This window comes from Rhineura floridana, chromosome 1, assembly GCF_030035675.1.
Source record: "Rhineura floridana isolate rRhiFlo1 chromosome 1, rRhiFlo1.hap2, whole genome shotgun sequence".
Classification (NCBI taxonomy): domain Eukaryota; kingdom Metazoa; phylum Chordata; class Lepidosauria; order Squamata; family Rhineuridae; genus Rhineura; species Rhineura floridana.
The window spans coordinates 302,300,056-302,312,090 of record NC_084480.1 but is presented as its reverse complement, the minus strand read 5'-3'; the positions used below and the strand labels follow the sequence as shown (position 1 = coordinate 302,312,090).

The window sequence follows — 12,035 nt, the reverse complement described above, 5'->3', positions numbered from 1 at the left end:
TAGAGAAATACAGGCTGAAATGGGGGAGGGGGAATGGTTCCTTGTACTATTTTTTCCTAATTATTCTGTCTGCTCCCAAAGGCTATACATTTAATCTACTGGAGATGGGTGGGTGAGCCAAAAAAAAAGAAGACAGTTTTTTCTTCGAATGCTCTGGTGTTGCTTTTGCTTCACACTGAAGGTCGAGAAACAGCCTGCTGTGCAAATCAAGTCACAACGTCACCAGACGAGACAATGATGTCTGGTGACCCATTTACCTTTAGTTGCACCGTTTGAAACTGAACCACGCAGGCAAAGAAACAGTGCTCTGCGTTCCTGTTCAGCTATGTCCGCAAACCCCTCCTCTGGCTGTGCCACATCTTTGCCGCTCTGCACCCACTGTCCCATGGGCATCTCTTGGCTAGAGGTGCCCCACTGTTTTTCTGGTCCCATCCCCTGCTCCATCCAGGATGCAACCACAGCACCCCTGGTAGGTAGCCATCCAACCTTTGCGAAGCAGAACCTGCCATGTCACAAGGCAGACAGTTCCACTGTCAGACAGCTATTGCCATTAGAAAGTTTCTCATAATGTCTAGCCAAAATCTGCTTCCCTGCAATTTCCATCCACTGGCTCTAGTCCTCTGGAGCAACAGAGAAACCAGTCTGCTACATCACCTAACATCTCGATCTCCTTAACTATGATGTTTCTGTGTTCAAGTCCTGCTTCACAAGATTGGGCTAGATCTTCTTGAGGTGTAGTCCAGTTTCCCAATCTACCCCAACGCCTTAACTTCAGTTGCCATTCACCTTTTCAACAGAACCGTGAAACAGGCCACTCTCCTCCCTGATTCCCTGCCGCCATCAATTCAATACCTCTCTCGCAGGTACTCTATTTCATCTTGTCTGATTCGCTCTCGCTCTTGAGACTGGTAATCCACAATGAACTTGGGGTACTTGTTAAATATTGGGTACTGCCCCTTGGTCAGCGGCACAAAGTCATCCAGCATACGGCGGGGATGGATGTCTGCTGGGGTACACTCCATGAGATGGTAGGCCTCTTTAATCACAGCGCTGATGTCAAGGTTGTTCCGATGATGGAAAAAATACTGCAACAAAGGTGAACTTGGGTTAAAGAGAAAAAGAAATAAAGAAATACAGGGCGAATCCTCACTGAGTTGCTCAACTTTCCTAGGATTCATGCAGCTTGACCACCACTTGGGAACATAAAAGGAACATCTGACCCTCCAGATGTTGCTGAACTACACCTCCCATTATCCCTAGCCATCAGCCATGTTGACTGAGGCTGATGGGAGTTCAAGGTCAGCAACATCTGAAGGGCCACAGGTGCCCCAGCCTTGACACTGACAAATCCTGCACTGCACTCATTCACAGGATAGTACCACAACATTACCACCAACTGCTCCAAAAGATTTCACCCTTCTAAGCTCAGAGGCTACTAGCTCTATCCCTGACAAAGGCCTTGTCCCACATTAAGGGGAAATTCAACAGCAGGAGTCACAATGGGAAAAACTGCAATGTCTCTCCCTGTCAAAAAGTCACCCCATGATGCCCTTTCCCTGACATTTGTATTTCTTTTATTCACCAGGTTTGTAGGAAGTCCTTCATCCAAGAAGACCACAGAAGTAGCATACACATGGGGCTACTGCCTCCTGTCAATGATGTGAAGCCCAGTTAGGATGAGAGGTTACACCTTTTTTGCTCTGGATTCGGTGTGTCATGCAACCCGAGTGTTTGTGATCCACATTTGTGACACCCTTCATGCTAAGTGGCACTGGCCTTCGACTACAGCAGTGATCTTCAACCTTGGTCCCCAGTTGTTGTTGGACTACAACTCTAATCATTTGTGACCATTGCTTAAGCTGTCTGGGGATGATGGGTGGTGTAGTCCAACAGCACCTGCTTCCCAAGGTTGAAGAACACTGGTCTAGAGCAAGAAAGGCTAATCTGCAGCTCTCCAGATTAGGAAGGGACAGATTAGGTTCTGTCAATTCTGCATGGGGACAGGATGAAGTCTGTCCCATCCCATTTCAGTGTAGATTTTGAAGGGAAAATCCTTAAAAAATATGCACAGAAACCCAAAGGCACCAACCAACCAACCAACCAACCAACCAACCATGCCCATGTTATGGTCTGAGGGCTGCCCCTGTTCTGGGAAATGTTATTTCTTGCTTGGAGCAGCTGGATTGCCTGTTTTGTTAAAAAAATCTTTTTAAAGGCAAGAAATTGCTTTTATCAGAACAGAAGCAGGGCTGCAGCCCTCGGATTGCCTTGTAAGGGGATCCACAGGACTCCGGATTCTGGAATGGACCTGTGATCCGATACAGATCACGATCCATCCAGATCAGATCCGGCGAGTCTGCTTTGCAGTCCACGTTTGGCAGATTCATCCCCATCCCCATCCCCACTCCAGACGTTGCTGAACTAAAGAGAGAGAGAGAACAGAGTGAATATAGATACCCTTCAGCCAGCAAGGTGCTTACCTCAAAGTCATCTTTCTGATTACAGTGAAGCAATGGAGCTCTGGAAGATATGATGTAAGCGGCAACCACCATCAGAAAGTATGATGGGTGGTTGGAGAAGATGTTATCAAACATCTTCAGCCATTCCTCCCTTGTCAGAACCTCGGAGAACATGGTTTCCAGAAGAGGCCAGGCATAAACCTAGGATCAGGTGGAGAAATCAATGGTTGTTGCAACCTGAACACAACACCAGTAGACAAGTTTGAAAACAAGGACAGTTTTTCCTTCAAAATGCTCTGTCTTACAGAAAACTCCGTCCCCTGCCATCAGTTCCCGGGCTGCCTATTTCAAGTGGGATCAGCTCTTGTAGATCTGTAGTAGAGAAGGGAAGCTGCTCCAGGAAGGAGGACAAATCCTTTATTCCCCAGTACATGTTGAGGAACTGTACTAAATTAACATGCCACTGCAGAAAACAAGTTTCTTCTTCTGAAGAAACAGTGGGTTATCTTTAAGAGTCGTCTCTTCCAAGGAGCTAACACTACAATCTTATGCATGCTTACTTAGAAGTAAGAATGACTGTGTTCATCAGAAGGGCTGTAGCTCAGGGGTAGATCCCAGGTTCAACCCCGGGTGTCTCCAGGTAGGGCTGGGAAAGACCACCACCCCAATCAGAAACCCTGGAGAGCCACTGACAGTCAGTGTTGACAGTACTGAGTTAGATGGATCAATGGCCTGACTCAGTGTCCTGGTTTGCACATCGTGCTAAGCAAAGCATACACAAACAAGCATGCTTTGTTCCTATTGCTGCACCGTGGTTTCGCTTGGTGTGCTGTCGAAACCTCGGCTCGTTGCTTAGTGCTCCCGGAGAACTGCTATGCCTGGAAATTAACAGATTTGTCCAGCCTTACCCCAAACCACACTTAGTTGAGAGCAGGACCCTTGATTTTAATGGGACTTATTTCCAAGTCAGCAGGACAAACCCTGGGTTCTGACAACATGCCAAGCAAAGTTGTGGCGAGGCATGTCGGGGAATGCTGACAAAAATGGAAATGGCAGTGAAGATTGCTGATGTTTGCTTGTTAGTCCTATGTCTGGAATGGAAATCAATCCAGAAATACGATTGGTATTTGCTGTTGTCATTGCTTTCGGTCCGCCAACAATGACTCCCTCGCCCTGCTTTTCATTGCTTGTCCTTTGCACTGAAATGAATGAGGTGGAACAACATAATGACAATCTAATTTACATAATTTATGTAAGTTATGTAATTTCGCCACAACAGCCAAGGATGGAAGACAAGCTGCAGTGGAACAGAAACAGCGCTGCATGTGATGAATACAAGGTGGAATGGAAAATGATGCCCCTCTTACATCCCAGTTGTGCTTATCTCAGGGCAGGGCAGAAGCAGAACAACCGAAGGAGCTTGCAGCATTTGGGGCTTTTCAGATTAGAGAGAAGGCGAGTCTAAGAGGTGACAGAGCCAGTGTGGTGCAGTGGTTAGAGTGCTGAACTAGAACTTGGAGACCAGGGTTCCAATCCCCACTCAGCCATGAAGCTCACTGAGTGACCTTGGGCCAATTACAGTCTCTCAGCTTAACCTACCTCACAGAGTTGTTGTGAGGATAACACTGAGAGGGAGGAGAACCATACATGCCACCTTGAGCTCCCTGGAGGAAAAAGTGGGATATAAATGTAATAATTAATCAGTAAAGGATAGATGGTTATAAAATTATGCATGGCATGGAGAAAGTGGGTAGCGTTTTTCTTCCTCTCTGGTAGCACTAGAACTAGTGGACATCTAATGAAGATTATGTTGGAAGATTCAGGACAAACTAAAGAAAGTGCTTCTTCACACAGAGCACAGTTAAACGATGGGATTCGCTCCCGCAAGCGGCAGTGATGGCCACCAACTCAGATGGCTTTAACAGAAGATTAGACAGATTCGTGGAGGATAAGGCTATCAGTAGCTACCAGCCATGATGGCTATGCTCTGCCTCTATAGCTGGAGGCCGTATGCTTCCAGAAACCACTTGCTGGAAACCGCAGGCGGGGAGAGTGCTCTTGCGCTCAGGTCCTGCTTGCGGGCTTCCCATGGGCACCTGGTTGGCCACTGTGAGAACAGGATGCTGGATTAGGTGGGCCACTGGCCTGATCCAGCAGGTTCTTCTGTGCGTTTGGTCAAAGCAGTTTGGCTTAGCAGGATTTGCAAATCAGGCCACTATAAGGCAGCTTCCTACCCCCAGATAAATGTGCATAAGACTGTCATCTAAGAAAGTGGTCTGAGACTGTCACCTACTTAATAAAATTCAATAACTCTAACAGTGTTATCAAGGCCACCTGCCTGCAAAGACTGAACATGTCACAGGGAAACCTAAGCACCTGGCTAACGCAGAAATACCTGTTACTCACCAAGGGGCAAGGGGGGTAATTTAAGGGCTAGATGCAATGATGGCATCAATGGGGGGGGGGAGAAAACTATAGCTTATATTAAGAAAATTAATCAGGCAGACAACAGCAGAGCAGAAGCAAATAATACACAGCCTTCTTCATAGAATGGTAATATCTGGGCAGTTTGTCCATTGAACAATCTCATCCTATTACTACTCTATGCAGGAACAGCTTATATGATGCTCATTAACCTGTGATGTTATATTGTAATGTATTAAATGCTGAAGCAGTTCTTTGTCGTAATGTGCCAAGATGTTTTCCACCATGCTGAGGATGTTGATTGGAGGATTCGGGAAAAACTCGAACCAGTGTTGACACCAATTAACTAAAAAAGAGAGAGAGAAAACAAAACAAAACAGATCATTTCACTAACAACTTCACTCAAATGAAATTTCACCTGGAGTTTTCATCCCACCAGTGACCAATTCAGGCTCAAAAGGTTGGTGGATTCACCAGGGGGATAGCAATACTGACCCGTCCTTCTCCCATATTCACCTTCCATTCAACGTTCAAGGTCCTGCTTTGCATTCTACACCCCCCCCATTCCTTGACGGATCGAGGCTCAGTAAATGGACAGGAGGAAGACAGCTTTTTCAGGTGTCCTGAAGCTCTGGAACGCCCTCCTTAGAAAGGCCTATAAGGCCCTGTCACTATATGACTTCCAGTGCCTGGGGAAATCCTGGCTTTTGAAAGAGGTCTTGAAGGGAAGTTTGGACTGATAATCTGCTCTGTTTGTGGACTCTTCTTATTACAAGTGGGACCTGCAAGAAAATGTTGCAGCGCAGAGTCCTCCTATTTGGTGTTGCTGCCAGCTGTGCCCTCTTGCAGGATACTCCATTCCAACATCCTCACCTGCCTCCCTGATTTTCTCCCCTCTCCCCACGCGCTATTGTTAGTCATTCCTCATTGGACTGTTTTTTGGGTTTTCACCCCTAAAGATCATTTTTACACTTCTGCAAACCTTGGTCTCTTCCTGAGCACACGGTTGCCACACCTCTTCCGCATGGATGATCCCACTTTGGCTATATAAAGATCCACACTGGGACAATAAGTTTGTGTATAGCAGAACATTTATCATGCTGTTTAATATTGTCTTATTTGTATTTCCACACTTCGAGTTTCCCCGAGTGGAAGAAAAGTGATTTAAGAATGTCTAAAACTAGTTTTTAAATAAATAAAACAAATAGGTTTATTGTAAGAATTAATGAGATAAGGATACGGAAAGTGCTTTGAACACTCAGATGGCACTACTATAAATGCTAGGTATTCTCTTATATATTTTGTAAAATAAAAGACATTTCAAAACATTTTGTCCCACTTTCTTGGGCCCTCCAGACATCTTTTGTTGTTGAGCATTATGACGACTTGTGCTCATCATACATCGCCTTGCTTTCAATATTGTTTGCACCTGCTACATTTCAGGGTGGACATACAGCTTCATTTCCAGTCAGTGCCTGTCCTGTAACTTCCTGCTGAAATCCTGCAACTTTTTATACCACAAATGTTCTGGTTTATTTTTTGGTTACGCTATAGTGCAAGAGTGCTCCTCCAGAAAGCAATAATGCAACAACTTTGGGAAAGCATCACAGAACAACTAATAAAGCAGAATGATGTGTGGATGGTCCAATCTAAATCCACCACTAACGCACTATAGTCTGCATCTGCATTGCGATTGTTTTTAAGGTGTTTTGTCGCTTGTTGTTTGCTGCCCTGGGCTCCTTCTGGAATGACGGGCAGGATATAAAATACTGCTGCTGCTGCTACTACCACTGCATCAATGACGTATTGTACAATATGTTTTTTAAGTCTCTTTTAATATCTCTTTTAAGTTGAGACCTATCCCAGCCTGCGTTAGAATTGCTTTTAATATGTCTTTTAATATCTTTAACCCTTTTTTTTTTTTTAAAAAAGATGTTTTTAAAGTGTTTTTTTTTAATGTTTTTAACGTTGTTTTGTTTTAATGTATTTTAAGGTCTTTTTATGATGTTTTAAAGTGTTTTTAGTGTTTCTGTTTGCCGCCCTGGGCTCCTGCTGGAAGGAAGGGCGGGGTATAAATCAAATAATAAATAAATAATAATAAATACAATGCACTCTGCCCCCCCCCAAAAAAAACCCCCAGTCTAGAGTGGGAGAACCATGTAGATAGGAACAAGATTGAAAGCCTGAGTTCCTAGGGACAGGGAGCAGATTTAGAAGACCCTGCGAATGATGTCCTTGATTGCACCTATTTGGTTTCTCCCATATAATTCCTTCTATTTCCAGCATTCGGGCTGTGAGTCCCATTGCTTATGTATTATTCTTACTCTTATTTATTTAATTTGTATCCTGCTCTTCCTCCCGGCAGGAGCCCAGGGCGGCAAACAAGGCACTAAAAACACTTTAAAGCATCATAAAAACAATTCTTAAAATACATTAAGACAAAACAGCGTTAAAAACATTATTAAAAAACATATTATACAGCCAAAACACCACCACTCATTCCCAAATGGGAGGTAGCAGTAGACTTTGGGAAAGCCAAGGTTTGCAGGAAAAAAAACCTGTAAAGGGAAGAAAAACCTTAGGAGGAAGAAACCTCCCAAAACAGCCCAGTAAGGATTGTGCATGTTTGGTGGTCACGGAGTGCTGGCTGACAGCTGGGGAGAAAAATGGAAAACTGGGATGGGAGAAGGGAGACAGGGAAGGAGGAATGGAATAGCCAGAATCATGTATGTGTGCTGCAAAATGCAGTTCTCGCTAGGATGCGAATGGTTTGCTTCAATGTTATTTGGGAAAAGTGATGTATTGCACTTGGGGACACTGAGGAAAGGAGTGCTAAACCTTTCCCACCCATCTCCAATTCTGGGTAACCCAAGCCTTATTGACAGAGGTCCTCTTGGGGGTGGCATGTGCCTGTGTGCAAGTTGCACAGATATATGGCACATTCCACAGAAGTCCTCGGGGTACCAGCCGTCCTTCCATTGCAACGAGGGGCATTTTGCATTCTAAATGTCTTGTGGAAGACATTTAGAATGCAATGGCTGTGCTCAAATATGGCCAAAGTCAAACCCTCTGTGGAACAAGGAGAGTGCCGTCGTTCCAGAATGCTCCTTCCTTACCAATCACAGTAGCGACCACTTCAAAGCAAACGAGCTGATTGTTCTGGAAGAGTTTGACAAAAGGGAAGGCCAGCAGAGGGACGTAAGGCACCTCGCCAAAGATGGTGGACCAGTGCGCTAGAGTAGATAATGTCCTGTACACAGACAGAAGAAGAAACTGCTTAGAAAAATGTTGGCTAGGAAGAATCTTGCCTAGAAAGGAGTTAAACCAAGCTTTGTCAACCTGGTCCCTGCAAGATGCTTTGGACTACAACTCCCATGACCCCTAGTCAGCACAGCTGTGCTGGCTGCGGCTGCAACCAAACCAACCGGAGGGCACCAGATCAGCCAAGGCTGAGTTTAACAATAAATTATGCAGTGGTTCCTTTAAGATCCTTTTAAAAGAGTGACTGAAAGAAGGTGTTGGTGAGAGAACGACTGAGATTATGCCACTGGCGAGTCTCATCTAGTCAGGTTTATTTTTAACTCTGTCCCAACCAAGCATAGCTTCTCTAGACTAGAAGTTCCGCCTAACCACATGGAGATATATTTGCAGGAGAGTTTCGCCACAGTGGAATGACAGCAGAGCCATCGCGCGGTGCCTTTCGACGGCCGTATAAAATCGTTCTGAACCATTTCACATATTGCACGGACGGAGGGAGTAGAGTGAGATGGCAAATTCCTTTGGCTGTTGGCTTCTGGGCCCCATCCGAGGTGCTTGCTGCTTCCTGCTGAAACCCTCCACAGCCTGGCCAGCTCTCTGGTTCAATCCACAGGCATCTTTAGACTAGGAGGACAGTCTGAAATCGCTGCCCATCAGCGTAGAGACAGTATGAGCTAGACGGGCCAATGGCCCAACCTGGTATTTGATGGATAAACACCCTCCGCGTTCTGCAGGTCTGGCCCTTTCTTGCCTGAAATTAGATGAACTGCAAGGCACAGGTCCTTTACTGTCATGTCCCTGTGGCGGTCCAGAGTAGCTCCCAGGAGCCTGGGATGCTGTCTTCTACCAAGGGTAGACCACTGGAGTCCATTTAGCTCAGTACTATCTACACTAACTGGCAGCAGCTCTCCAGGATTTCAGGCAGAAAACGGTCTTTCCCGGTGCTACCTGGTGATGCGGGGGATTGAACCTGGGACCTTCTGTGCACAAATCATGTGCTCTGCCACAGAGCCACAGCTCTTCTGCATCTCTTCTCACTGCGGACAGGGTGTAAAACCTGTTTATTCCAGAAACCACTTGGGCAGATCTAGCTGCTTCTGATGTTGCTGTTTTTATTATTTTTCCCTTGGGGTGTCTCGATGCAATCAACCTTGAGCTGTGAAAAGGTGGCATATAATGTTGCAAATCAGGGATGGGGAATCTGTGGCCCTCCAGATATTACTGGATTACAGTTCTCTTCACGGGGCTGGTGGGAGATGGAGTCCAACAACATCTGGAAGGCCATAGGTTCCCCACCCGTTGTAAAAGAACTCTCCTCCATTTAAAAACTCACTGCAAGGTAAAAAAAACAACCACTGTACAACAACATATCGGGGAAAGGGGCTCTAATGCAACTCGATCACTGCTGTGTTGCTTTTTCACGTCTCAATTTTTACCAAAGTGAAGCATTCCCCCCACCATGGAGTTGAAAGTGGTACAATCCAGCCTATCCCCTCATTCTGCATATGCAGAACAGGCCCTACACCTAGATCTGGTTTTATCTGCTATTTTACAGTTTTATTATTAACAGTTTATCTTATTTATTGCAAGCCACTGTAAGGATGTTTATGTTGAAGGTCAGCATACGAATCCAATGAACAGACAAGCAAACATAGAACATGTTGCTGGTAGCAAAGATTTTAAAACAAGTCGCATGAGCAATGTGGGCATACCAAATTGTGGACTATAGGACGATTCTCAGAGAAACGCCATTCAAACCTTGGAGAGTTTCCACAAGTTGTAAAGATCTTGTGTGAATGAACAGAATAATACAGGCAGCTGGCCAGCAAACATTAAATTAAATGCAGCAAACTTTCCTCCCCCCCCAAAAAAAAACATTTCCATGTTTACCTCTGTAAGACTCTCAGGAGTTTTCTGCTTTTAATAGGGTATTCATTCTGAAGGCGCGCAAAGGCTGAATGGGTTCCTTTATCTAACAGGCTGCTAAAGGCCAAGTGATTCTCTGGAAGATGAAGCAAGGACCGCCAAACAAACATCCTGTAATTGCAAGGTGGATTTGCAGAGACAGACCAGCTATACTTAATTGGGCAGAAGTGGCTCACCGAGTGGGGCGGAGCGACTATGCTAGTTTCCCAGATGCTGGGTCACTGTTGCTTATATTGGCCGGGGGGGGGGGCAGGGCATCAGGGAGGTTACCATGGTGCAAACGCACTGGCAGGAGTACTGAATTTGCTTGGTCAGTGAATTTGCAGTGTGTCACGGGAGTGCCAGATTTGCTCCACTGGTGCATCTGCACCGCGTCACCCTTCCCACTGCGTTGCCCTCTTGGTAAGCAACAGCAAACCACCTGCTGGAAAACTGCCAGCAAGCCACTTCTGGGAGAAGGGAAGAAATCAGGTTTGGTGCATGCACTCACACACCTGTATTTTGCTGGATACTCCCCAAATCCTTTCAGCAAGGCTTGCAGCCGCTTCTTGTTCAGTCCATCAGGCAGCTCATTCTAGAAGAGGACCAACAAGTGATTTCTTGCTCGCCCTTCCTGCCCCTTTCCTCTATTATGAATGTTCACACCTCGCAGTGTCTTCTGTTCCTCACTAAGATCAAATTGCCCCTCTTTTCTGTCCTTCGCATTTTTGATTCTCATTTCTAAATGTCTTCTCTTCTATCGCCAGGTAGATGCAAGCATCCCCATCTGGGAATCTCAGTCTCTTACCAAATGGCTGTGGTCTGATCATCCTGAAAGTTTGGTTTCAGGAGTGTCTGAGCCCTGCCTGGCAGAGTTGCCACTCTGGGGCAGCGCTGAGCTGCTTTGAAAATCAAGGTGTGTGAGTGCATGCACCAAACCTGATTTCTTCCCTTCTCCCAGAAGTGGCTTGCTGGCTAGAATATGGCCATTTGGTAAGAGACTGAGATTCCCAGATGGGGATGCTTGCATCTACCTGGCTGTAAGGAATCCAACAATCATGTTCTAGCCCAGGGATGGGGAACGTTTTTTTAGCCTGAGGGCCACCATTTCTCATAGGCAACCTTTTGGGGGCCACATACCAGTGGTGGGCGAATTTAGATGCAAAAGTGGGCACAGCAACAGACGTGACTCTTGCAAGTCAGAATTACACATGCACACACACACACCATCCTCCTTCCAGACAAGCAAGAGGCATTATTAGAGTTCAAGGACATATTCTAGCCAGACAAAAGCATTAAAGGAGGGTACGGCCTGGTGAAAGTCATAAGAGAAGACGGGAGGGCCACACTGACCTTTCCCCAGACCCAAGATTCCCTGCTTCTGATCAAGCTCAACTTCCATAATCCTAACAAATAAGCCTGTATCAGTCAAAATATTGTGTGCCATTTTTAATCCTATCCTTCCTCTAAGAAACTCAGGGTGCCATGCATGAATGTTCCGCTTCAAGCGTCCCATCTTGGCCACAGGTTCTTACCTCTTTGTCCTCATGGGACACATCTGGCTGTGGTCTTAACACTTTGGTTTGGATTTTGCCCCCTTTTGATTTCCACGGCCTCTCCGAGATTCTGGATGTCACTCGCACTGTAAGCTTGTTTGCGTCCACCTTGTCTTTGAATGGCTCTTCAATCACTTTAAACAGAGGTGGGGGAGGCTGAGAAGCCCAAAATTGAGACACTTCATTAACAACTTTCTAATGCTGGAACACAGAAAAACTGAGTCAGTCACTGTCTAAATACAAATCATACTGAGTATACTGCAGAGCTGGAGATGTTGAGCTTATTTAATTCTAGAAGCCTGTTACTCTATCTCAATTTTGCTCCATAGCTAACAAGAGGCATTAGTGGAGAAGACAATAAGACTCAAAATTGGGGCTGACTGTTTATAGACCGCATGCTTATTCACAAGAAGTTTGTCCCTCATTCAATTTT

General features: G+C 45.6%; 1 protein-coding gene across 1 annotated transcript in view; it reads right to left on the bottom strand.

Moving 5' to 3' along the window:
• Positions 1-12,035, bottom strand: part of TBC1D31 (TBC1 domain family member 31) — a 46,942-nt gene that overhangs the window by 16,624 nt on the left and 18,283 nt on the right. Inside the window, exons 8-14 of the mRNA XM_061605970.1 lie at positions 11,582-11,758; positions 10,562-10,641; positions 10,032-10,178; positions 8,000-8,133; positions 5,096-5,229; positions 2,481-2,660; positions 853-1,085 (exon numbers count right to left, since the gene is read on the bottom strand). Of these exons, the coding sequence (XP_061461954.1) occupies positions 853-1,085; positions 2,481-2,660; positions 5,096-5,229; positions 8,000-8,133; positions 10,032-10,178; positions 10,562-10,641; positions 11,582-11,758 (1,085 nt within the window). The remainder of the gene's footprint in view (positions 1-852; positions 1,086-2,480; positions 2,661-5,095; positions 5,230-7,999; positions 8,134-10,031; positions 10,179-10,561; positions 10,642-11,581; positions 11,759-12,035) is intronic.